The 27,894-nt window shown below is 45.0% G+C and overlaps 1 protein-coding gene across 1 annotated transcript in view; it reads right to left on the bottom strand.

Moving 5' to 3' along the window:
* Positions 1–25,861, bottom strand: part of LOC138473453 (deleted in malignant brain tumors 1 protein-like) — a 79,230-nt gene extending 53,369 nt beyond the window's left edge. Inside the window, exons 1-3 of the mRNA XM_069612104.1 lie at positions 25,711–25,861; positions 22,883–23,197; positions 12,781–12,933 (exon numbers count right to left, since the gene is read on the bottom strand). Of these exons, the coding sequence (XP_069468205.1) occupies positions 12,781–12,933; positions 22,883–23,197; positions 25,711–25,861 (619 nt within the window). The remainder of the gene's footprint in view (positions 1–12,780; positions 12,934–22,882; positions 23,198–25,710) is intronic.
* Positions 25,862–27,894: the final 2,033 nt, after the last annotated feature.

Here is a 27,894-nt window from a genome sequence, read left to right as displayed (position 1 = left end):
AGTCCCAAAAGCCCTGCTTTTATGCAGAAAACCCCCATTCATTCAGCCTAGCTGTCAATCAACACACGCTAAGTAGTGAGCGGGGAGGCTCACCACTTGGGCCAATCACACCAGAGTGCGACCGGAGTTGGCAAGACAACTCGGTCCAGGGTGCCTAAACCCCCTCCCACACCCATGTGGTAACCCAGACAGAATGGCATGACTTTGGAGGGTCTCTGTCCAGAGGCCCGCCAAAAGTGGAACAAAGGGCTCAACCTTTGGTTTAGGAGTCACAGAGGCGAACACAGACGCCATTTTAAAAACCAAGTTCTGGCAGAAAATACCATCCGATAAACTTATTTAAGATAAGTAGACCGTGGTACGTTAGAGATTAACGAGGAAAAGTATCAATCTCCAACAATGGGATGGATCCCATAGGGTTATGTTCGGGGTCAAATTACCCCTACTAGCACGTCCACAATAAGATGGTTTGTACTAGTTCTGTTGGTAAATTTAGGTCTGGTAAAGCCAATGGTGACTTTACATGCCAGGGGAGACAGTAGTCAGTCCCCGGGTATGGAGTCTATGGTGGAGGTCCGCTAGGACGCCCCAGTGTTATGGCACATAGGGTGCGGTGTAACACACATAGAAAAACTATGAGACCCTATGGAGTAAAAGACCCCATAGCCCATAGAACACATGGATATACAAAGGAATTACACACATTCATGTCCAAGAGTGGGAGGAAAAAGAGTCTCACTCTTGGCAGGATGGAAAAAAACAAACTCCAGAAATCCAGCAAAGCTGCTGGTGGACTCACTAAGTTAGGAAATTCAGCCTAAACAGAGAATTCTCCCTAACACTCGCCCCCCCAGACTAAGGGACAGGAGGATTTAATCCACTCCTGGATGAATCTCATACCTCTAGTCGATGACATACATCCTAGAGAGACCATCAGCATTTTGGTGGTGACATCCTGACCTGTGCTCAATGGTGAAATCAAACCCTTGCCGGCAGATTGACCATCTCAATAGTTTTGGGTTTTTCCCCTTTCATTTGCATTAACCATCTCAAGGGTTGGTGGTCAGTCTGAATGACAAAAGTAGAACCATACAAGTACGGCCTAAACTTCTTCAGAGCCCACACGATAGCAAAGCACTCTCTTTCGATTGTTGCCCACCTTGTTTCAGTATCCTTCAGCTTGCGGCTGATGAAGCAAACGGGGTGCTCCCTACCTTTCCCATCCAGTTGACTGAGTACGGCACCTATCCCTACATTTGAAGCATCTGTCTGCACAATGAAGTGTTGGCGGTAATCAGGAGCTCTGAGTACTGGGGCTTGGCAAAGAGCCTTTTTCAGGTTTTCAAAAGCCTGATTGCACTCCTCGTTCCATTTAACCGTTTTAGGACATTTGGGCGAGGAGATGACATTCAGTGGAGAAGCTATGGTCCCATAGTTCTCTATGAAATTCCTGTAATACCCAGTGAGGCCTAGGAAGTCTCTCACTTGGGTTTGAGTAGTAGGTGTTGTCCAATTTTGCACAGCTTCAATCTTACTGAGCAAAGGCCTTATTTCTCCACCTCCTACCTCATGTCCAAGGTAGACTACCTTACTCTGTCCAATTTGGCATTTACTCGCCTTTATGGTCAGATAGGCTCGTCCAAGAGCCTGCAAAACATCTCTCAGGTGGGTTACATGTTGTTCCCAGGAATTGCTGAACACTGCGATGTCATCCAAGTATGCCATGCAGAAGTCCTCCACCCCATTCAGAACCTGGTTTACCATCCGTTGAAACGTAGCAGGTGCATTCTTCAATCCGAAAGGCATTACCTTAAACTGGTATAAGCCAACGGGGGTAGAAAATGCAGTTTTCTCCTTGGCATGGTCTGTCAGGGCTATTTGCCAATAGCCTGACGTCAATTCAAATGTGCTGAGGAACTTGGCGGCGCCAAGTTTATCCACCAACTCATCTGTTCTTGGCAAAGGGTGGGCATCAGTCTTGGTGACTGCATTCAGAGCTCTATAATCCACGCAGAATCTAAGCTCTTTAGATCCGGCATTTGGTACTAACACAACTGGGCTAGACCATGGACTAGTAGAGGGCTCTATTACCCCGAGATCAAGCATCTTGCTGACCTCACCTTTGATGTGGGTTCGTACGTTTTCTGACATTCGGTATCCTCTGCTTTTGACTGGCAGACAGTTACCAGGGAGTATGTCGTGCTGGCCCCAAGGGGTCAAGCCTGGCGAAAGCGAGAACAGAGAGGCAAACTGATTCAACATGGATTTGCACTCTTCTTGTTGCTCGGGTGTCAGATTGGAGGAGAGATTTACTCCTTCAATTTTTTCGTCTAAAGGTAAGCCTCTGAGGAGATCCGGAAGAGCTTCACTCTCTTCTTCTTCCTCGGATGATGCTAGAAGCAATGCCCCTACATCGGGTCTTGAGACATACGCTTTGAGTCGGTTGGTGTGAAAGACTGTCGGAGCCTCCTTGGGATTGCCCAAGTCCACCAGATAGTTGACCTCTCCGAGTTTACCCACAACTCTGAAGGGTCCCATCCACTTATCTTGCAAGGCCCTCTGCCTTGTTGGGATCATAATGAGAACGAGCTGGTCTTGAGCGAACTCAACCAGGTTAGCCTTTTGATCGTGCCAGTGCTTGACCAATGCTTGTCCAGCTTTCAAGTTATCGCTTGCTTCCGTCATCATGTGCGACATTCTCCTCCGGAGACCTATCACGTAGTCAGTCACTCTGACTGGCTTGGGGGAAGGAGCACTCTCCAACCCCTCCTTAATCAGGGCCAATGGACCTCTGACGGGATTTCCATAGAGAAGTTCGAAGGGAGAATAACCTACTACCTCCTGAGGGACTTCTCTATAAGCAAAGTGAAGGCATGGCAGTAGAAGGTCCCACTTACGCTTAAGGGGTTCTTCTAAAGCACCTATCATGCTCTTCATGGTTCGGTTGAACCGTTCTACCAACCCATTGGTTTGTGGGTGGTAAGCTGTTGAGAACTTGTAAGTAACTCCACAGGTTTTCCACATGGCTTTCATGTAGTGGGACATAAAAATTGACCCCCTGTCAGAGATTACTTCCTTAGGAAACCCGACCCTAGTAAAAATACCAAGGAGGGCCTTAGCCACAGCCGGAGCTGTAACAGCCCTCATAGGAATTGCCTCAGGATACCTAGTAGAATGGTCTACTACAACAAGTATAAACCTGTTGCCTGAGGAGGTTGGAGGATCAAGGGGACCAACAATGTCAATCCCTACTCTCACAAACGGGACTCCCACAACTGGGAGAGGCACTAAAGGTGCCAAATTCTTGGAGCAAACCTTACCAGAGGTCTGGCAGGTGTGGCAGCTCCTGCAGTGTTTTTCTACTTCGGCCCCCATCTTCGGCCAATAGAAGTAGAGAGAGAGCCTTTCCTTAGTCTTCTTGAAACTCAAGTGACCAGCCAAAGGAATCTCGTGGGCTAACTGCAAGAACTATGGTCTGTTCTCTTGGGGTACTACAAGTTATTTGTAGTCTCCAGGTGCAGACTCGGTCGGTTCACTATAGAAGAGGCCATCTTCCCAGTGCAACCTGTATTTCCCAGGCTTTTGCCCTTCAGCCTGAGCTTCTGCCTGGTGGTGAAAACCTTCCAGAGTTGGACATTCTCTCTGTCCCTTACTGAAGTCTGCCCTGCTGGGTCCACCTTCTGCCAGTAAAGACTGCAGCTCAGGATGGTCAACAGGATCCTGATCTCCAATGAGTTCCTGGCCTTCCATTAGCTCTTCCTCAGAGTCTAATTCTACCACACAGGGTTGTACCTCCCTCTCAGCCTCAGCTGGAGGTGGAGTTACGGGTGCAACTTTGGACAACCGCGGGGAAGTCCGTGTTGGCTGCACTGAAATGTTGGCTGCTGGTTTCGGGATAGAAGTCTTAGGTTTCCCTTTCACTTTGGATTTCTTGGAGACAGCTGCCGACAATTCCAGTGGAGAAGGAGTGATCTCTTTCTTCATCTCTTTCTTCATCATCTCCTGGAGAGTACCGCCCTCTCTCTTGCGGGTCTGGTTAGCTCCTGTAACCGTTTACTAGGAGGTCTGGGAGTATGCGATACAACTCCGAGAGTTTTCAAATCGTTACCCAACAGTACGCGTCCTGGTACCTCACTCTGTATGCTGACAGGTATCTTCACAGTCATGTCGTTACACTGGATGAGAACTGATAATTGGGGAAGCATCTGCACAGGCCCTCCAGCTAACTTGGTGAGGCGTTTGGGTGCCTTAGCAACATCCTCAGCCTGAAAAAACGATTTATCCACCACAGTTATGCTGGCCCCAGTGTCCCTAATGGCAGGAGTCTCCTGACCATTCACCTGGACACTGTCCTTATAATACTCTTTAGTATTATCGGGGATAGAATTATAGACATCTTAATTCTGTTGTTCCCACAACCCCAGAGATACTAAACAAACGCTGGCTGAAACTCCAATGGGTTCGTCAGCTAGCAGTAGAAAGTTTCCACTTGCCATTTGGACTTCCTCCTCTGGAGCGAAGGCTAAGGAGACAAGCTGGACCCCTGAAGGTTTACCCTTACATCTGGGATCTCCTTTCACGTGGTCAGTCGAGCCACAAACAAAGCATTTACCGAATGCTTTTTGGAATGGTGGCTTGTTCTGACCTCCTTCCGGTTTGGCACCAGAAGACACACTATGCTGCTGTGGTTTTCCCGGTGGCTTACCCTTCTGGTTTTGTTTGGGGCCCTCTTTGTAATTTGAGTAATTCGAATTCTCTTTTGAGTCTTTTTTAGGCTGTTTTCTCTCATCCTTCTTCTGAGTTACCACAGAATCCTTGTGAGTAGCCCTGTTGGCAACCCACAAGTCAGCAGCCCTAGCTAGCGTCCGGGAATCCAATTCCTTCGAATCAGCCAAGTGCTGTTTGAGCTCGGGAGAACAGGAATCATAAATAGTTTCCAACATAAAAAGATTCTTCATACCCTCATAAGTGTTCACTTTGTAACCCTTAATCCATCCCTCTAAATTTTTCAACCCTTCACTCACCCAGGTAGCCCAAGGGGTACCATCATGCTTTTTGAGGGTTCTAAACCTCTTAAGATACTGGGAAGGGGTCTTCCCGAATCTAGCTATCAAAGCTAGTTTCACACTTTCGTAATCCGTCTTATCCGCCTCCCCCAACTCCATTACCACATCAGTCGCAACAGGAGGGAGCCTAGAGAACAACCAGGGAAGTAAATCATTCCCAGTGATGTCCTGGAGCCCATGATTGTACTCAAACAGTTTTAACCAATCCAACACATCCAATCTCGGTTCATACATACCCACTAATTCCTTCAGCATCCGGGGTCTTTTGGGACTGGAGCTCCTAGAGGAACCAGAGGAGAGAGAAGCATTTTCTATAGACAACTTTTTCATCTCTAACTCGTGATTAAGTTCTATTTCTCTGAGTCTTAACTCAGCTTGCTTCTGCTCAGCCTGGGCATTCATCCGTCTGAACTCGAGCTCTTGGTTTCGTTCAGATTGAGCCAAGAACCGTTTGTATTCTAATTCGAGCTTCATTTTTTCAAGTTCAAAATAAGCAGGGTTACTTGTGGGACCTGGTATGGGCCCCGTAGGCACAGCTGGTAAGGCAGGTAGAGGAGTAGGGTAGACAGTTTCGTTAGCCTCTCCGTCCTCGTCAGCCTCTTCATCGCTATCATCAGAATGACGATTCAGATCAACACCATCACTGTTATCTACATTTGCTGGAGAAATTGGCTCCTCTGAACCAGTACCCAGTCTTTGGTTCGTCAGCAAACTCTCTATTAGTTCTAACTTCTTGCCTCTTACAGAAAGATTCTCTTGCCTACAGAGAGCTCGCAAACTCTCAGTATTTTCACCTGAGAAGGATTCTTGACTGTAAGTTTCCATCGTAAACATGTTTTTTGAAAGTTGCTTTTTAGTGCTAAGCTTCGTGGTTAGTTATCCTAAAGTGTCGAAAAGCACTCTAAACTGTATACTCGATACAAATCCCACCGCTGTACACCAGTGTTAGGCGGAAACCTGTGCAGTTCCCTCTTGGACCACTGCAAAAGATTTAGGACTACAGGTGTTTGGCAGTAAACCCACTTGGTAGCAGTCTGTACCACACAGATTCACTTAGTAGCTGTGGCTGAGCAGTCAGACTTCTCTCAAGAAGAGTTAAGCAGTATGTGGAGTATACAATATAGGGCAATTCTTCGCAGTAAGACAAGTAAACACGCAACGAGGCTCAGTGTAAAGATATTAAGGTATTTATTTATAATGGAACATCTATGGAAAACACTATGGCACTATCACGGCAAACACTTCAATCACAATTAATCTACGAAGTAGAAAACGATCAATCCCCCTAACAATATTTCGACAAGTCTAGGCTCTACCGGTATCACTTATTTTCAGACAGAGGTGTAAACCTCAACCTAGATGGCACTCTAATATCAGTTAGGATGGGACGGAAAAAAACTAGGCAGGTTACGAAGTCAACGCAGTTCACTAATTTACGTGAAAAAAATGCAAGGCAAGAAGACAAGAACCACAATAGATCATAAAGTTCAGAGGCCAGGCCTGCTCGGAGAGAGGCAAGGCGATTTGTCCCAAAAAGTCTCTTTGTGGAAATGCGTTCGAGCCCGTATAGCAAATTGTTATTGGAAAGTTTGGAACCAGTTCAGAACCACACGTTAAAGAAAGCTTGGAGGCAACCCAATGAAAAGGCGAGGATTAAGACACCTCACTCGATCCGGCTGAAAGGGAAGCCAGGCTGACACGGTACCTTGTTTGTGGAGAGACAGCTCCGGCGGGGGCAGTTGTTCCTGGTGGTGTATGCACGTCTGGTCTTTGCCAAGAGTAGAGATGATCTTGTCGTCGAAGAAAAGTGAAGTCCGGTGCACCACCAGGGAAGAGACCAGCCGCGGAGTGCTCCGTCACAAGGCACCACCTTTTGGTCGCGGTACAGGGGTAGTGGCTATCCGGTTGCTGAGGTGCTCTGCAGGGGCAATTCGACCACTGCATCCTGAGGCGAAGAAAAAGGAAAAGGGGACTGGTTGTTCCCACCAGTCAGGGGAAGAGACTCTCCGGCAGGGAGATCTCCTCTGTCGTCGGGAAGTGGTGAGTCGGTTCCGCAGGGCTCCACCGGGAGTGTCGTCGTGCAGGTCGGCTCAGCGTTACCCTCGTCGGATTCTTAGGTCCTGTGGCGACTTCTGAAGTCCCAAAAGCCCCGCCTTTAAGCAGAAAACCCCCATTCATTCAGCCTAGTTGTCAATCAACACACGCTAAGTGGTGAGCGGGGAGGCTCACAACTTGGGCCAATCACACCAGAGTGCGACCGGAGTTGGCAAGGCAACTCGGTCCAGGGTGCCTAAACCCCCTCCCACACCCCTGTGGTAACCCAGACAGAATGGCACCATTTTGGAGGATCTCTGTCCAGAGGCCCGCCAAAAGTGGAAGAAAGGGCTCAACCTTTGATTTAGGAGTCACAGAGGCGAATATAGACGCCATTTTAAAAACTGAGTTCTGGCAGAAAATACTATCCGATAAACTTATTTAAGATAAGTAGACCGGTGGTACGTTAGAGATTAACGAGGAAAAGTATCAATCTCCAACAATGGGACAGATCCCATAGGGTTATGTTCGGGGTCGAACATAACAAGTAGTTTCCACTGCCACCAGCCAAAACTCGACGAGGGGGGACGGGACAGTGCCCCCTCGAGTAACAGATCTAGGAGTAATCGAATTACCCCTACTAGCATGTCCACAATAAGATGGTTTGTACTAGTTCTGTTGGTAAATTTAGGTCTAGTAAAGCCAATGGTGACTTTACATGCCCGGGGAGACAGTAGTCAGTCCCCGGGTATGGAGTCTATGGTGGAGGTCCGCTAGGATGCCCCAGTGTTACGGCACATAGGGTGCGGTGTAACACACATATAAAAACATATGAGACTCTATGGAGTAAAAGACCCCATAGCCCATAGAACACATGGATATACAAAGGAATTACACACATTCATGTCCAAGAGTGGGAGCAAAAAGAGTCTCACTCTTGGCAGGATGGAAAAAACAAACTCCAGAAATCCAGCAAAGCTGCTGGGGGACTCACTAGGTTAGGAAATTCAGCCTAAACAGAGAATTCTCCCTAACACTCTGCGCCATTGTCTTGTTTGATCTATGTGTCTTCCTTTTCCCTATCCATATGTCCACTTTCTTTCTTTCTTTCTCTCTCTCTCTCTCTCTCTCTCTCTCTCTCTCTCTCTCTCTCTATCTTTCACAATGAATACAAGCCAATTTCTACTGTCCTGAGGAAACGATTTCACCAACGTTTACAAATCTAAATTCATAAGGAAAAAAAAAAGAATAGTTTCTATATGCAGACATGTATTCTCAAAGTTCAACTAAAAAAGACAAAATAATTTCTCTAAATAATGAACTTTTTATCAAAACTAGCATCATCAGTAAAAATGCTAAAATATATGTTGGTAAAAGCAGTAGTTGAATATTAATCCAGTTGATACATTTATTGTAGAACCTGTTTATCTAATTAGTGAATCTTGCCAAATGTTCTTTAACTTTTCCCTGAACTTTCTGCAGTTTTTTTTTAAATTCTGAAACATAATTGTTTTTTATAGTTCTAAAATGATAACTTGAATAGGTTGGTTAATGTTCTATAGTAGACAGTCTATTGCAGCGTGTAGATTACTGTTTGAGATTAAAAAGAATGTACATTAACATAGCAAACTAAATCTCCATTTAAGCTACCTGTTCACTTTTTTTGTATATAATAGGAACATACACTGATTTATCAGTCGGTTCGCGGTCAGTAGGCCACAAAGACGGAAGACTTGCGCACAAAAGGTTGCGCCCAGAAGTGGAAAGTGTTGGGCGTGGGGCTTCCGATTTTGTGGCCTGCAGACCAAATTATTTTTCCAAAGCAAATTCTCACAATCATCAAAGATGGCAGTGACATTCTATTTCTGGAAGGAAGCACTCCTTAAGCTTCAAGAAATGTATCATGTGAGATACTTGAAGACTTTTGATCCCTAGGGCACCCTTTCCTCCATCAAATTAAAAGTATTGGACCGATTTATACCAAACCACCAAAAGGCACAACTACATCCCTCTGTCCTACTTGTTTCCTTTTTCGTGTAAATCCACACAGTGGCTTTCACTGTGAATGCGTCTAAAATATGCCATTTTTGCCATTAGGCAAATGAATGGGCACTGCATAGAACAACATTTGTTAATGCTTAATAATCTTTGAACCATTCAGCAACTTTCCTCTCTGATCAACCCTCCCAGGTCAATCTTGGGTCCTCCCTATAATCGATTTTCCTCTCCACTTGTGGTGTTCCCCAGGGGTCTAACGTCTTGCCCTGGCTTTTCAACCAATACCTGGCAACTCTCGCCCACTGTATTGCCATTTTGTACTCAAAATTCCAGTGCTATGCGGACAACACCACAACTCATTTTCAGGCTGCCCTCTGTCATCTCTGATTGCCTAACTGCCATTCAAGATTGGTGTGCCGCCAATGATCTTTTTCTGAATGCCAGCAAGACGGAGATCCTCCTCATCGATTTACCTTCACCATCCTTTCCCCTCACTCTCTGGCCGGCCTCTCTTGGCCCTGCCTCCTATTCCCACCTTCGAGGCTAAGAACATTGGGGTCACCTTTGATTCCACACTTTCCTTCTCCGCCCACATTGCTGATGTCTCTAAAAAGTCAAACTTCCTATTGCATCTCCTCAGAGGTACTCTGCCTTTCCTCTCCTTAATCCAGAAGCTCACCGTCTCCCAAGCTCTGGCTCTCTCTAGGTTGGACTACTGTAACAGCCTCTTTCTAAATCTACCTGCCTCCAATCTCCGGCCTTCACAACTAATCCAGAACAGGACTGCAAGACATGTCCTTGGGCCCACCCCTGGGATCGTATCTCTACAGCTCTGGAATCCCTTCATTGGCTCCCATTGGATGCAAGGATTACATTTGAAACCCTCTGCATTGTCCAGAAGGCTTTCTGAGACCTGGGTCCAAAATACCTTCAGCTATCCCTCTGCAAATACCTCCCCTCTCGAACTCGCCGCTCCTCTACCTCTAACTTCCTCAGAGTCAGTCATTTTTCAAAGAAACGAGCTGGAAGTAGATCTCTGTCTTCAGCTGGGGCCTCCCTCTGGAACAGCCTCCATGCCACTCTAAAACTTGAGGAGAACCAGCTCTGGTTCCAAAAGCACCTCAAGACCTTCCTCTTTGCTTCTGCTTTCGCCCCCTCTCCCCTGCTGATTCTGTTCTCCCTCGACACTGTACACCTGGCCACCCTCTGTCCTCCGGGCCCAGGTACCTGCTCACCCTGCCACCCTCCGGCACTGCCTCCGGGCTGCCTCTTGCACTGCGGTCTGTATCTGTACCCATACAGTGCCCCCTTTTTTCTTCCTGCACTTATCAGACCTACCCTGTCTGCTGCCTTAAACCCAGCACTTGCCTCTTGCTGGCTGCACTACTATTGTTGGTTGACTTTATTATTTATTAATGTATTCAAATTTATCTGTTTCTCCATTGCTTTGTACTCTCCATTTCTCCCCTCTTCCATGCACTTTTCCACTCCCCTCTCTCGTGCACTTGCGCATTCTCTGTGTCACTGAGCCTGGTAAGATCGTTGTTTTGTTGTCCCAGGTTCCCCTTCCCTTGCCTTGTCACGCTCTGAAATACTTGTGTATGAGTGTGATAGAAATCAAATATCATCTCATATCATATCATATATTATCATATCATAACTTTTCCCCAATTTGCTTTGCTCTGGTCCCACGACTGGCAATTTCTGGGAAAGGTTCAGCCAGATACGCCCAACGAGACAGAACCTATTGGTAATAGAATGTTTGCAAATGTCAAATATTCATTGGTTTCACCTTAACTATAGGGTGGTAACCACCACCCTAGAATAATAGGATGTTGTGGTAGTGACGCCTTAGTTAACATCATATAACAGGTGTATTTATACATCACCAGCTGAGCATCTTGACACTGGTAATCAATGTGTATGGTTACCCAACTCTATGGTTCTTGATAGTTCAGCCCACATTACAATGTTCGTAGGAACATGAAGTTTTCATTGCAACCTTTGACCTTGGCCTTGAAAGTTCACCAAATTTGGAGGGCAACTGAACATTCCAGCAAAATCTGAACTTCCATAACTTTTCATGTATTTTATTTATTTATTAGTAATGCTCTGAAAGCCCACAGGCATCAAGGCAAACATTTACACGATACAACATTAAAGAGGAGAAAAGACAAAAGGGATCAGGCAGGCGGTCAGGGGTTTAGCGATCACTTGAATAAGTCAGTCTACAAATGTCTCTTAAAATTGGAGAGATCTCTTGGCTGCCGTAGATCCACGGGCAGTGACCCCCATGTGAGCGCTGCTTGAGCAGAGAAGGAGGTCCCTCTTGCCCGTTTAATACGCGAGCACACCAGGCAAAGGGTGTTACTGGAGCGTAAGTTTATTTTGGGTTCATTTTACACCAGGCATTCTTTCAAATAGGAGGGGGCTGTGCCATAGAGGCACTTACGGATCAGGGTGTTTATTTTGAATTGAACTCTGGCTGTTACAGGGAGTCAGTGGAGACCCTTCCTTTGATTTGCACATGTTCTCTTCTTGGGATATTTTGGACAGTTATTGGATGCTGCCTTTGCTAGATACGCACAGAAGTGCATTGCAATAATCGATTCCAGGCATGATTTTGCCCTCACTAAGGTTTCACAATTTTTGCTAAAGACAAATGGTTTGATTTGTCTCAGAAGTCTTAGGTGATATTGTGAGCTTTTCTCTGTGTTTTCGGCATTGGGGCTCTGTTCTCAAAGAAGCTTCAAAGTACATGCCCAGTGTTTTCACTTTTTCAGTTACTGCTATCTTCTTGCTATTTATGTTCAAGTGCGATCAAAAGTTTAGATCTTGCCTGGGAGGATCCAAAGATCAGAAGCTTGGTTTTTAATCAATTCAAACACATCCAGTTGGACGACATCCAGCAACCAATCAACTTGCAAATGAGTGTAAGTCTGCAAGGTCTTTGATATAGTCTCCACTCAGTTCCATCAGTAGCTGGGTGTCGTCCGTGTAGTTGTTGAATTGTACCCCCATATCTGTGAGCATATCAGAGAGGGTTTTGCTGTAAATATTAAATACAGCTGGAGAGAGGCATGCCCCTCGAGGGACTCCACAGGTCATTTCCTCTGGATCAGATATAGCGCTATCCCGTTGCACCCGGGATATCCTATTCTTTATGAAAGAACAAATCCAATTTACTGCACTCTAGGAGCACCAACCTGTGATGGTTAGAGTTTGTAGTAGCTGTTCATGGTTGAGAAGGTCAAATGCAGAAGACAGGTATAGTAATCTGGTAGGCCATGTCTGCTTTTAGCCATAATGCTAAGCATTTGTGATAGGAGATCTAGTAAGGCAGTATCTGTGCCGTGATTTGGCCTGAAACCAGATTGCCTTGAGTGTAGGATTGTTTTGCATTGTAAAATTTCTTGGAGCTGAATGGCGGCCATTTTGAAATGGGGCATTAGTGATGAGTCTAAAATTGTGGCATCTCTAGGTTTCGAATGTGACTCATTGCATTACCTGGGCACATTCCCTCTTCCTGGGCACATACATGATAAAAAAGCCATTCACCAGTGGCCTGGCAACGGCAGGTCACTGCTGCAACATCAGGAATACAAAGAAACTCGTGACGCATTAAGGGAAAAGAAAAAAGATTGTATTGTTACTCTTTAAATAAAAGGAGTATGATAGTTACCTGTCACTGGAGTGGGCTTAGTGACTGAAGCCGATGCAGTGACTTGAGTCGATGCTGTGACTGGAGTCGATGCTGTGACTGGAGTCGATACTGTGGCTGGAGATGTTGTAGGTGCTGAAACATGAATCCAGTTAAGAAAGTACAGACTGGGATCTACAAGAACCCATAAAGCACAATCACACGTTTGCTCTGAGTAAAGTAATATTTTCATAACATTAGTTGTATTCCGATTCAAAACCCATTGTAATACCATTATCATTAGAATTATATTAAGTATCATGGCCGGGGTTAAACCCCTGTATCGGCGGGCTTTCTGACAAAAAGCTTGATAAGATCACTCTTCCCCACCAGCTATGCAGCAGTCAGATATTATCAGCTACTAGTGTTTAAGTTGTTATATGTGTTTGTTAATACATTTTTGGCCCCCACCTTCCCCCACCTCATACTGACTCACACACTGGCACAGCCCTGTCTCTGCTCTAATCTTTAATTTCTGATACTCTTGATGCTCTTGCCCCTGTTATGATGATCCGTTTGAAGTCCAAAGCCAAGTGCAATTCCTGGTATGACTCCGATCTAGCTACACTTAAACGCAGTGTAGGGTGGCTGAGAGGAAATCGAGGGCTTCCTGTTCATCCTCTGACAAACTGTCCTGTCGCCTGCTCCAAAGTCAATACCGACTCTCTGTCTGCACCAAGAAGAGAGTCCACATTCAAGCCTGTGTCGTTGTGGCATCTAACAACTCGGCTGAACTCTTCAAAATCTGCAAGGAGCTGGCAACCCTGCTGCAGTCTCTACCCCTCCTCTTACCTCCCAAGCTCTCTGCAATGACCTTGCCTCTCACTTTATCTCAAAACCCAGGACATCTTGTCCACCCTCTCCTCCCCTACCCCTCCTATTCCCCCTCAGTCTTTGCTTGATGACCCCCCATTAAGCAGCCCCCCTCCCTCCTTCTGTTCCTTTCCTCTCTTCTTCCCTGATGAGGTCGCTTGACAAGTCAGATCTATGAAATCCTCGTCAAAACAGGTTCATCCCTGTTCCTCTAAAACCATCAAGGACCAAATGGACACCCTGGTTCCAGCCCTTGCTGATTTTTTCAACCATTCCTTTGCTTCACGATTCTTCCACTGCCCTCTGAAACACTCCCTTGTGCATCCTCTTCTTAAGAAACCCAAGGCTGATCCTTCCTGTCCGGCTAACCATCACCAATCTCCATTACTCCCTTTCTGGTCAAACTCCTTAAAAAGCTGGCCACCTCTCAGCTTAACCTTCATTCTGATTCTGTTGGCTGTCTCTATGACCACCAGTCTGGTTTCAGAGCAGTCAGAAGCACAGAAACTGCTCTCCTGAATATCCGTGAAGATTTGCTCTCCGATCTTGACTCTAACATTCCCTCTGTCCTCATCCTACTCGATCTCTCTTCTGCCTTCAACACAGTCAACTATACCATCCTGCTCAACCGTCTCTGTGATAACCTGGGTATCACTGATCAGGCTCTGGTCTGGCTGACCTCTTTCCTCTTTGATCGACCCTCCCAGGTTCAACTGGGGTCCTTCCTATCCTCTATCATCTTTTCTGCCTCTGGTGTTCCCCAGGGGTCTAACCTGTCGCCCTGGTATTTCACCAATACCTGGCATATCTGGCCCACTGCATTGCCACTCTATGCTCAAATTTCCAGTGCTACGCTGATGACACTCAACTCATTTTCAGGCTGCCCTCGGCCACCTCCTCTTCCTCCCTCATCGCTGATTGCCTAACTGCCATTCAAGATTGGTGTGCCGCCAATGATCTTTGTCTGAATGCCAGGAAGACAGAGATCCTCCTCATCGGCAACCCTTCTCCATCCTTTCCCCTCACTCTCTGGCCGGCCTCCCTTGGCCCTCCTCCTACCCCCACCTGCGAGGCTAAGAACCTTGGGGTCATCTTTGACTCCACACTTTCCTTCTCCGCCCACATCTCTGAGGTCTCTAAAAAGTCAAACTTCCTATTAGACCTCTTCAGAGGCACTCTTCCTTTCCTCTCCTTCCCCCAGAAGCTCACTGTCTCCCTAGCTCTGGTTCCCTCTGCGTTGGATTATTGTAACAGCCTCTTTCTAAATCTACCTGCCTCTACTCTCCGCCCATTTAATTAATCCAGAACAGGACTGCGAGACTTGTCCTTGGCCTCAAGACCTGGGATCGTATCTCTCAGCTCTGAAATCTCTCCATTGGCTCCCAGTGGATGCAAGGATTACATTTAAAACCTTCTGCATTGTCTACAAGGCTTTCTGAGATCTGGGTCCAAAATACCTTCAGCTATCCATCTGAAAATACCTCCCCTCTTGAGCTCTTCGCTCCTCTACCTCTAACTCCTTCAGGGTCAGTTGTTTCTCAAAGAAACGAGCTGGGGGTAGATCTCTGTCTTCGGCCGGGGCCTCCCTCTGGAACAGCCTCCCTGGCACTCTAGAACTTGAGGAGAACCATTTCCGGTTCCAGAAGCACCTCAAGATCTTCCTCTTTGCATGTGCCTTTGGTCCCCCTCTCCCTTGCTGATCTGCTCTCTCTTGGCACTGTGCATCTGGCCACCCTCTGTCCCCTTGGCCCAGTTATTTGCTCATCCTGCCACCCTTCTGCACTGCCTCCCAGCCACCCCTTTCACTCAGGACTGTATCTGTACCCATAAAGTCCCCCATACCCCCTTTTCCTTCTTCTTATGCACTTACCCAGTTCTGCTACTGCAAACACAGCACTTGCCACTTGCTGGCTGCACTACCCCTGTTTATTGCTCCATTATATATTTTATTTGTATTTATTATTGTGTATCTGTTTATCCTCTGCTCTGCACTTTCCATTCTCCCCCTCCCATGCAATTTCCCCTTTCCCTTTACCATGCACTTGCATCGTTGTTTTGTTCTCCCTTGTTCCCCTCCCGTGTCTTGTCGCGCTCTGAAACACTTGTGTATGAGGGTGATACAAATAAAATATCATATCACATCATATATCAAGCTTGCTTTGATGGGGTCCTATTCTTGGTCAAGGTAACACGTGGTATTTGCCTTATTGCATCATACCCAAAGTGTATTGTGCTAAAGGCAGTGTAAGAGATTCGAACGAAGAGGGGTATAGAGTAAAGCAAAATGGATGTGCCCTTTGATTCCTGTTTCCCTGGACAGCTCCGATTGAGAGCTGTCCTGCTGGAGAGAGTTGTTAACTGACCTCACTAAGGATCAAAAGAGAGGCAGCTCCCACTGGCTATTGTCCTGCTGGTTACAGCAGAGACAGCTAACCTATGAAGAATATACACATCCTGTCCATGGCTGCCCTGGGCTTACAGTGTTAGCATTTGTATGCTGAAAACATCAGCTGTTTTATTTGTGTTGCTTAGCACCCAGATGCTGTTTGGCCTTAGTCCGCACTCTACAAATGCCCATACAATACAGTGAAATACAATATATGATACAGATCAGATGTGGCATGAAAACGTATGTGAACTACCAACCACCATACCCCAAAGCAGGATGATAGTTCATTATAAGTGTGTGGTATAGAACAGAGGTACAGGTTTTGGTGTACCCTCTGGGCTGCAGTGACTTGGCTGTCACAGCAGCTGTCAAAAGGGCCCCTCTGGCCTTTGAATGTGTATTGTGCTACTGTAGAGCGGTGACTGCAGATCAGGAGACTGCTGCTGCAGGGCACATGTGCCATTATGCGTTTGGAATGTATCTTAATGAAAGGGGGATATGTTTGAGAATGTATTACCTACATCATTTTATTAATTAATAAAAATCAAAAAGGCCAGGGCTTCTATATCCTTGTCAGATGTGAATTCCTCGCACATGCACTGGCCAGCCAATATGAACATTACTTCTTACAGAGTCAATTTGTGGCATTATTAGTGTGTTTAAAGTGGCAAAGCTGCACTTATTCGGCCATAGCTAACGTGAGTGGGTTCTTAAAGGGCCAATATTGTGGGGGTTTTTGGTATCCAGTCAAATTTTTGAAAACACATTTTCGAAATGCCATTTTGTCGAAAAAGAAATGGCGAAAAAGAATCTGAATTTATTTTTGTTTGTTTTATATATTTTCTTTTTGTTTCGTTATTTAAAAAAAAGTATCAATAAAAAAACAGGGGGCTTTGGGGGAACCCCCCATTTAAAAAATAAAATTAAGAAAAAAACATTCACATTTTTTTTTCTGCATTTTGGTGTTGAAAAAATGGCATTTCGAAAATGTAACGTTTGAAAAAGTTACTATAAACCGTTTTTTGCAGTGCAGTTCCTTTAACCTCTCTTCGATGGACTCCTGTAGCTCTCAAAACATGATTGTGGGGTGGGAGAGGGTGAAGTGACATTGCGGGGTGAAACAAAAGCATACGTGGTTCCTCAAAAAAAAGAATTTCATGCAAGCTGCAGGAGTTGACCAAACAGAGGTCAAAGTAACTAGTCTTAAAACACAGATAGAATCGCAATACTGGCATATAATGGCACAGGCAGCATTACCATATCTTCTTGCAGTCACAAAGAGGTGATGGCTGACAGGTTTAGACTGAAGGAGCAGTCCAGCCGGAACTGCTAAGTCACATCTCTTCTGCAGGAGACCACAAGCATCCCCAAACATGTTTTGGCCTAATTGGGCGTCACCAGTGAGGAGTAGCTTGGGTCTCTAGGCCAGGGATCCACGTCTGGGCATACCCGTCTCACTCGGGGTGACAAAGTAAAAACAAAGAGGTGATGGCTGGAAGGTTTAGACTGAATCTTTACCTCTGGCATTGCTCTGGACAACCCACCAGACCTCGTGCTTTGCCTGCCAAGCCATTACAGAAGGAGAAAGACCATATGCAAATCAGGTTTCCAGTTGCATAATTTAGGCATATAGTGTGGGAACAGTCATCATACAAGTGTCTTTTGCAATGGCAGTGCTGGCATGTATCTTGGGCATAGGATTAATGGACATGCGTTAGGCAGTGGTAGCACAGACCAACACTAACATTTTTTCTTAAAATTGAATAATCCATTACAAGACTCTCCATAAAAATCACCGACTTTAAATGGGAGAGAATGTTCAAATAACACCTTGAAGCTATCCTCAAAATAGTTCCTAGGAAGAACTCCATGCCAAAACCAAAAAGTCACAAATCTTCATTCAGAATCCCTGGTAGGGTTGGGCTAAATGGCTCCATTCCTTCCACAGTGAAAACTGACCAGATTTTGCCTGATCTCCCAATTTCTCCTGGAGATTTAATTTGCCAGTTCCTGACCTTTTTCCACCCAAAATCTTGTTTCCCAAAATATTGTTTTTGGAAGAAATACGTTCTGGGTATGTTTCCAATTTAAATTTAGTTTTTTCTCGAAATTTCAATTTATTTATGTTTAGGACCAAAAACATGAAATTTCAGGGATAAACAAAACATCCACACAAAAGGAAAACCGACAAAAGATGTGGCGGAAAAGGTGGAAAACAGCCTAGCGGACAGAATGGAAATGTCGGTGAATTTCACCAATTCAGTTTCCCGCCGTAATCTGGCCCAGCCCTACTTCCTGGCGAACAACACAGTCCAGATTGACCATCTCATTGTAACAGCCAGAAATCTACAGCATAGGGAATCTAGGAAAGACTCGGATTCCCATGATTCTGACTCCCGATTTATACTGGGCGTTACACCTTTGTTGTGGTGTAGATCACTTATAGAAGTGAAAAGAATAATCTCCTGAGACTGGCAATCTAAGCCGATATTGCAAGTCTGGGTAAAAAGACAGGACTTCACAATTTCCAGAATAGATAGTCAGAAATTAGAAGTTTGATTGCCTTCATTACAGTTTTGCCGGTATCCCACCGGTAATGCTGGCGGGATACCCGCAAAACTGCCTTACTGTTTCCGCCGCCCGTTAGCCCGGTATTACTAGAATAATATGGGCGGCAGAGATGCCGGTAAATTCCCATTCCAGGACTCCATAGGTGGTATGGGATTGCCGGAATTCCTGGCACCGGTTGGACCAGTGGCAGTGATTCCAGCATTTATTTGCCTGCTGGGGCCTGAACTCCTGGCAGGTCAGGACTGCCGGCAAATCACTGCCCCCACCGGAAACCTTGTGTTTCCTTGATATGGAAACAATGCTGGTGATGGAATTAGGGGCATTTTATCCGCCATCTTTTCCAGACCGGGGAACTTATAATGAGCCCCTTAGTCTCCAAAATGAGTAGGAAATGAATTCCAGAGGTAAGACGCCGGAGAGGAAGAAGCCCTTCAACCAGATCTATGATAGTCTATAATGCGATGGATAAAAGGTTGGGGGAGATGAAGCTCAGTTCTGCAGTGGAAACACTGAGCAAGATGATGTTTAAACAAATCTAGGACTTTCTTCAAATAAAGCAAAATGCATAAAGCTTCAAATTTGGTTCGTTTTTCCAGAGATGACAACTAATGTGGGGACATCAGGCCTAGGATAATGTGGCTTTTACTCAGTGTTTTCATCCACAATTGTACACTACCGCAAATTTACACCGCGACGCTGCATGCGCCGCCACAGGAGCAGAGCAAGCTCGCGTTGCACAACAGACGCAGACCCAAAACCTGCTAACAACAGGTGAGTAAATGCAGCAACAGACCATTTTAAGCCCTTCCCATGCCAGTGCAGGCAGAATAGTTAACATAACAAGCACACAATTCCAATTCCCATTGAGACAGATCCCAGGAGTTGGGGCACATGATGCCGGAGGTTTGGTAAAGGTACATGCCCCTTGCACACCTGGGGACTTTAGCAACTTGTCCAAGGATTTTCCACATGTGAAAGAGCAACCTGAAATGCCTATTGATGAAGTCAGAAAGTAATTCAATGTCACAGCCCCTCTTGGGCTGATAACTATCAGCTCACAAGAGCGGAAAGGCCTGTAGGGGTGCAGAGCCAAAGTTTAACTCAGAGGTGTGGTTTGACCACTGAGGCCATGGGCCTGAGGCAGACACGTGCAGCTAGAGATCACTGGGTACAGAAGATTCCAGAGGCACCACTGCATTACACTTCATAAATGTCCCAGCTTGGACCCTTTCCAGTCACTGCCAACACACGATGCCACTGGCTGAACCAGTACTTGCCTCTGGGTAGTGGGATAGTGCCAAGTGGGAGACTTTCTGTTAGGATCTCTGACAGCGGACAAGGCTTATCATCCGAATGGGGAAGAGAGGTGCACCGTGGAAGTGCGGCATGACCAATGACATGGGGGGGAGGGGTTCCCTAGGCCAGCAAGTTCAGGTACATCCAGGTACCCTCAGCCTGTAGGATGCTACCAAACAAAGTCTGAAACAACTGGGAAAAGAGGATCTGTTGGAAGGAGCAACGGGGCAAGACAGGTGTAGCTAGGAGAAAGCTTTCTCTGAAAGAAGTGCCAATGCTTAAGGCAGCTGGGTGGCCTAGACAGACACAGAAAACTAATCTGACCTCTTGCTGTTCAACTGAGCGTTATGTTGTAGAAGATGGAGCGTTTCACAAGTGGGACCTTCCGTCGATGACAGATGGGAGTATGTCACAGGTAAATGACGCAGTGATGGGGTCATTCCCCAAGTCTGGGATGTATCGAACACGACTGCCAACGTTACATTGAGGCTGGAACTGCTGCAAGCTATCCCGAGGCAGAGGAAGATGAGGAAGGGCCAGATGGCAGTGTCATGTTCACGTGAGAGAAGCATACAGACAGTTCACCTGAGTAACACTGCATGCGGGTGATGGTGACGCTTTTGTCTAGAGAAAATGCCTGGGTCTCAAACTGTGTTCACCCGTATCCAGTGAGTAACATATCACCTGTCAGAGACTTAATTGCGAATGCAATTGATCAAAATGAATTAGCAGATGGCTCGGTATGTGATGTTGGGCAACAGAACACACAGAGAACAAGTGACAGTCCTTAGCACTGCGGTGCCAGCTGCTGCCTGAGTGTGGAATATTTACAGGGAGCAACGATTCATGAGGCGAGATGAGGGCAGCTAGGGAAAGCGACAGGACTGATAAGAGGGTCACAGCTGAGCATGGGCGAACCCCATGGCGTAGACAATGCAAGCAGCATCACACACCACACCGCACCGATGGGACTCGTATCCAATATCACATGTGCAGGTCAGAGAATAGGACATTGCTCATGGAGGGTTGGCACTACCTGAACAGCCAGCTGAGATCGATGTAAGATGATATCAGTCACCAGTCCTGGCCTCTGGCATTGGGCCAGGATTCTGGAATTCCTTTAACATTGTGGCCCAGACACAATGTGAGGGTATCCAGTGAAAATGTGGCCAGCAACAATGTAGCCAGTGAAAACGGGGTGGTGAAAATACCTCTGTAGTGAAAACGTTGCCCAGAAAAATGCAGTGGAAAGATGCAGCAGAAATGTAGGCAAAAATGTAGTGCTGCGAAGACATTGTGAGGATCAAGGAGGGTTTTGTGGGCTTGTGATTGCCTGGTTTGGGGCAAGGATAGGGCAGGGGTTAGAGTAAAGATGTTGGTTAGAGTTAGGGTGAGGGTGGTTGCTGGGTGGTTGCTGGTGTTGAAGTGTGGTTAGTCACTGGGTAGATCAAGTGTCTGGGTAAGTGTTAGTATAGGGGTGGTGGTAGGACTAATAGAGTAATGGTTTGGGTAAGTGTTAAGAAAGGGTATAGGGACATTGGGGAGGGCTGGGGATGATGGCGTAGGATAGGGTTTAGGATAAACCTAGTGGTTAGAGCATTAGGTAAAGTGGCAGAGTTGCAGTTAGGTTAAGGCTAAGGTTTGGGTTCGAGAAATGATTTGGGTTAGGGCAATGGTTTGGGTTAGGTCAATGGTTTGGGTTAGGTCAATGGTTTGGGTTAGGGCAATGGTTTGGATCAGGGCAATGGTTTGGGTTAGGGCAATGATTTGGATCAGGGCAATGGTTTGGGTTAGGGCAATGGTTTGGGTTAGGTCAATGGTTTGGGTTAGGTCAATGGTTTGGGTTAGGGCAATGGCTCTGTCATTTGTGGAGAGCTGGTGAAGGGGTTGGAGTTAGGCTCACTGTTCATTTTCCATTACTTTCTATTGAGTGACATGCAAATAAAATGTGTGCTAAGGGTTAGTGTTATATTAGAGTCCAAGGTAGAAATTAGCATTAGTGGAAGGTTTTGGAGCAGAGGTAGAGTGATTCTGGAGATTTTAGGTCATAGTTAAGGTTACAGCCTGGTTACAGGGCACTGGGCCTCCTAGTCCAGTCTACCACTGTCCTTGCTGCCCTGACCCCCTCCCCCTTCCCACACTTGCCTCTCTGGGCCCCTCCCCCCACACTAGCCTTGCTGGGCCTGTAGCCCCTTACCTCGCCCTTATCTTGTGGACCTTCCTTCCTGTGCAATCTCTGCTTTCCCCTGGCTCTGCCCACCTGGCCTCCCTTGGCACTCGCTTTTTCTCACGGGCCTTCCACCATGACCGGCACATGCCCCTTATCCCCTCCCCTGACCTTCTTGTTACTGCACTTCCATGATCCAAATGTCACATGCCCTAGTAGGACCGTTGTTTTGTCCTCCCTGTCGCCCCTCTTGTCTTGTTGCGCCTTGAAACACATTGTGTATAGGCGCATTATAGGTACCCAATAAAAACAGAAAATAAAAATTAAGAGATGATAATCCCTCTTATTGTCACAGAGCCAGTCCTGTGAAAAGGAGAACATTGTGGTTGGGCCAAATGTGGAATTTAGAGGTGAGAAGAGTATGGCAGAGCGTGGGCACAATGAGTGTCATCATGGAAATGCCAGCGGGGCATAAAGTGGGTCACCTGGACTCACACAAGCTGAATCTGAATTCAACAAGGAGTGGAAAGGGATTTTAGTTGTTGCACTGAAAGTACGACAAACATTCAAATGAGCCACTTTTCAATGAATGAAGTCAATGAGGTCTTCCTAGAAGGCTGCCTAGCATGCTTTATTCCAGAGGATGCAAAGGGGCGGTGCATCCTGTAGACTTTTATGCAGGACTTTGGCCCAATTTGAAGATCTGTGATCTACTGCGGAAAAGATCCAATTAAAAATGACATAACAAATTGGAACTGCAAAGAAATGCATCGATGTCAATCTCTGTCCACATCAGATCTTTGTAACCTCAGTATGGTGGCACCTGGTGTAGGAGACCACACGCTTACCTAAGCAGATGACGCTCGCATCGTTGTAGTGACCACACGTATTGTTGTAGAACCCGATGTGACGGCAGTGCAGTAAGCTGGGCTCATCCCCATGACAGTTCACGTAGTCCAGGAGAATCCTTCCATCCCCCTGTCCAAAATAGGCATTCTTAGGAGCGGAGTGCACCATTCCACACCCGAGCTGTCTGCACACCACCTCTGCGTTGAAATGGTTCCAGTACGTGTCACACACCGACTCCCAGGAGTTATTGTAGAAGACCTCAACACGACCCTCACATTCGTTCCCACCATCCACGAGGCGGACGGGGCTAATCCCTGGAAAAATAGAAAAATCAGTGTGTTAAATTTTAGCCGTAAATCCATAAAAGTACGTTAAGTGGGAAAAACAAGATAGCATTGTAACCCAACCAGCAATGTGTGAAGGTGTACGGTCAGAGAACACAATCTTGACAACTCATTCACAATCTTGATTATCTATTCTGGTCGCTAAGCCCCCCAGAGCGGGTTTGCATGGACTGCTTTTTGGAGGAATTGACAGTGGGGAAGTCAGTGCTTCAGGAAGACAAAAACCTACACACAGAGAGATTTTGAAACCAATCGGCTGCATCATTTCCGGTGTGCACTCCATTGCATGTTACTCCACATATATTCCTTGCAACCAATTACAAAGGGTCAGATAGATCAAACTGGAACTAGAGGATATTATAATAAAAAATGAACCTGACAATCCTGTACTGGCCCCACATTAAAGTAGCCTCCAGCAATCTCTTTTAGAGGGCTGCCTGATGGTTTTGGCGAGGAGAAAGCATTGCCCTGCACTTGGATAAAGGTTGTCTCCATATATCTAAGGTGAAACCTCATTGCATAAACATTTTGCAAAAACGCCTATAGCTTATAACTTTGGTGTACATCCAACCGACAATTGAAATGTTATGCAGCTCCAATGAAAAGTGCTTTGGTGCATTTTGCATTTGTTTTGCATAGTGAAAGATACACAAGTATTGCTCAGACAGACAGCCCGAACTGCTAAACTTATGTACACACAATGTTTTAGTTTTGAAAGTTAGCAAAGCTAGCTTTGCTAATGTATCTTTGTTTTGGGTTTATGGGTTTGTTTAAGGAAACATTTATTGTTTCCTTCCCAGTGTGCGTGCATCAAAGCTTAGTGTATGCATCCTATGCTGTTGGTTTTGGCACATAAAAGTGCCACCTTGTCACTAAAAAAATTCTACAGAGAAACATTCATCACAGTCCTTTTCCTTCGTGAGACCTTGACATAGTACTTCTCCTTTGTCACAAACCTAGATCATTACAGTACTTCATCATAGACCTCTCCTTCATCCCAGTCCTCGTTCATTACAGTACTTCATCATAGACCTCTACTTCATCCCAGTCCTCGTTCATTACAGTACTTCATCATAGGCCTCTCCTTCATCACAGTCCTCATTCATTACAGTACTTCATCATAGACCTCTCCTTCATCCCAGTCCTTGTTCATTACATTACTTCATCATAGACCTCTCCTTCATCACAGACCTCGTTCATTACAGTACTTCATCATAGGCCTTCTCCTTCGTCACAGTCCTATTTCATTACAGTACTTCATCATAGGCCTCTCCTTCGTCACACTCCTCGTTCATTAGAGTACTTCATCATAGGCCTCTCCTTCATCACAGTCCTCGTTCATTACAGTACTTCATCATAGACCTTCTCCTTCGTCAGAGTCCTCGTTCATTACAGTACTTCATCATAGACCTCTCCTTTGTTACAGTCCACATTCAGTACAATACTTCATCGTAGGCCTCTACTTCATCACAGTCCTCGTTCATTACAGTACTTCATCATAGGCCTCTCCTTCGTCACAGTCCTCGTTCATTACAATACTTCATCGTAGGCCCCTCCTTCATCACAGTCTTTCTTCGTCACAGTTCTCCTCCATTAAGGAGAAGTTGTAAAGGTGTGTATGCCAGGTAGTGTATACAGCCTTTGTGTCTGTTTTTGGTTTCGGCATACATGTGCCACCTTGTGGCCAAAACAATGCCACAGAGAAGCAAGAGCAGAGTAAGGGTGTTGGGAGGCAGTGTTTCTCCATCCCTGCAGTCCTTCGCCAGAGTCCTTCTCCTTCACCACAGTCCTTCATGACAGTCATAAGCCTTCTTTTTTTTTATATATTTAAAAACTTTATTTGTTTTTAGTCAAAAAAATAGACCTTCCAAATAATTTGTGATTCTTTCAGACAATACAAAATTGTTAAAATCAGACACCATAAAATATTATGGTATGAACACAATCGATATGACATGTTGAACATAAAAATATCAATTTCATAAATTAAGATTTGTACAAGAGTACACTAGATTTAAGCACCATCAATTCTCAACATTCATTAGTTCTCTAAGGTCACGATGCATTTTCTAGTTCTTTCTCAATGATATTTACAAAGTTTGTTGTTTTTACTACAGAAGTATCTGTTGATTCCCACATACATTTAGTCCAAATCCACTCTCTAGCTAGAATCATATTAGCTTTCATAAAGGACTTTATAAGAATGCATCGTCCATTTTCAATGTAACAGCAATATAAGAACAGATGTTTTAAAGTCTCCACAGCTTGATTACAAAAACGACATACCTAGTTAGAGTGAGCCAATGTTTCTTTAGACCAGTATTTCGTTCTAGATTGAGTGTGAATTAAATCTAGCCTGAAGCTCATAAAAGTGCGACGGACCTTAGAACAGGGGCAAAGTGCTAAATAAGACATGCGTGGTTTCTGCTTGTGTATAAATTTGCAATATTCCGCACAAGAAGGGTAAATTTCCATTGTCGTACAGGTATCGCCCCAATCCTGTAACAGTAATTTCTTCTTGATTTTCTCTTGAAAAAGTTCCAGATCTTCCATTGGGAGATTGATCTTATCCAGTAGGGTTAGCATGCGTTCTTTAAATTTCACCATAGAGGGAGGGTTGTTATCTATTAACATTCTGTTTAGCCCTATGTAGAGCGAATTTCTAATGGGAAATAATATTTTAGCAAAATTGTTTAACATGCGCCAATTGTATCTGGAGGAGAGGGAGTTAATCCCCAAATCATGTCTTATCACAACATTAGGCATTGATGAGGGTAAGCCTAATACATCTTTCCAAATCTGCTCTTGAAGTTGGTCCAATAACGGCCCTAGATCATGTAAGGTAAGTTCAGCTCCGTATAGTAGAATGGCTTCAACTTTTTTTTAATAAAATTCCAATAGTGGCAATAGAGAAAATTTGCAAATTTTCTTTAGCAGAATTTTCATTTGGCATTTTAATGGAGAACTTTTCGCAATCAATTGTTCTTTCATGAATTTATAGGAGATATTCTTAGAGAGAATCAATCCTAAGTACGGTAAAGTGGGGCTAATTGTAATTGGGGAGACACCAATTTTCCATACAAACTTACGTACTTTTTTCTTATTTGAAAAGATAATAATGTTAGATTTATGAGGATTGACTACCAAATTATTAGAGTTACAATATTGCATGAAGCAATCTAGTTTAGCTTGAAGGCCTGACTGAGTCTGATCAAAAAATAAGATGTCGTCAGCGTACGCTAACCAGGACAATGTAAAGGCTCCAATGCGAATAGCAAACGACTTCTTAGAATTCCATAGATCTTCTATATCTCGTAGATAGAGATTAAATAGTATTGCTGCTAAGTTACAGCCTTGTTTAACACCTGTAAACGATGGAATAGCTTGGGTTAGTGAGCCTTCCCTGTTAATTCTAACTTTGACATTAGTTTTAAAGTGCAACATTTGAATAAGAATAATGAGGTATTGGGGGAATTTTGCTTTCCGCAATTTTCCCCATAATATGCTCCTAATAACCCCATCAAACGCAGCTTTCAGATCTAAGGAGGCAACAAAGACGGGGCCATGAGACGGGCATGTGGCATGAGATATAATATGAGCCATCAAACACGCATTAAGGGGGGTTCCCATACCTTTGCGAAAACCCACTTGCAAAGAACACAAAGAATCGTGGTTGCGTGCAAATATTTCAAGCTCTTGTAGAATTAAAGCGGCGAATATTTTCGCAGCGACATCAATAATCGCTATAGGACGATAATTGTTTGGGTCTTCAATTGAGCCTTTTTTGTGTAAAGGAATGATAATAGAAGTAAGCCAAGACTCCGGTAACTTTTTTGATTTGAATATCTCTTGGAAGATTGTAAGAAAGCAAGGGGCCCAAAATAAAGGATCATCCTTTATTAAACAAGGAGGGAGTCCATCAGGACCTGCACATTTAGAGCTTTTTAGTTTCTGAATAGCCCCAAGTATGTCATTCTTTCCCCAAGGACAAACATTAGGAAGTAGATGGCAATCAGTTGGAGTATCAAGCATGCTAACATTTTTTGGGAGAGCATATTTGCCAAGAAAAAAAGAAGTCCAGGTTGCACTGTCAATGCCAGAGACAAACTCATGCGATGGTTCTTTATATAGAGATCTTATCGTATCCCATATGTCTTTAGTCTTGCAATTACAAAGAAGAGTTACTATTTTTTGATTTTGAAGCAGTTTGTTAGCATCATTAATCTCCTTTACTGCTTTTTTATATGAAAATAGAACCTTTTTTTTTAGCGCAAAATACTCGGCATTGGAGCACCATGTATACTTCCTTAACATTCGTATGTTAGCGTTTTTTTAACTTTTTAGAACTGCTATCTTGGTCATCTCTGTTATATTCATCGAACAGTTGCTCAGACTTGCGAAAAACACCTTTCGCAAATGTGTGGCAATCATTTCACAATTCCATTTTAGGATTGCAGAATTAAACATGCCATTTTGTGCTTTATCTTTCCAGAGGTCTCTATTGACAATGAATGTGAAATCTCTGCATGTAGCAGGAGACCAGTTGATTGAAGCACCTGGTCTGTGACTTTGAATTAGTGCTAACTGAGCTACTGGAGGACACAAAGTGAAATAATTCCGAATTGAGGTGGTGATCATCACATGATCTCCCATATCAGTCCTAAGGG

Source organism: Ambystoma mexicanum, chromosome 8 (assembly GCF_040938575.1).
Source record: "Ambystoma mexicanum isolate Mex_15411 chromosome 8, UKY_AmexF1_1, whole genome shotgun sequence".
NCBI lineage: Eukaryota > Metazoa > Chordata > Amphibia > Caudata > Ambystomatidae > Ambystoma > Ambystoma mexicanum.
Note: the sequence above shows the minus strand (reverse complement) of the source record. Positions and strands in the feature narration are given on the sequence as shown.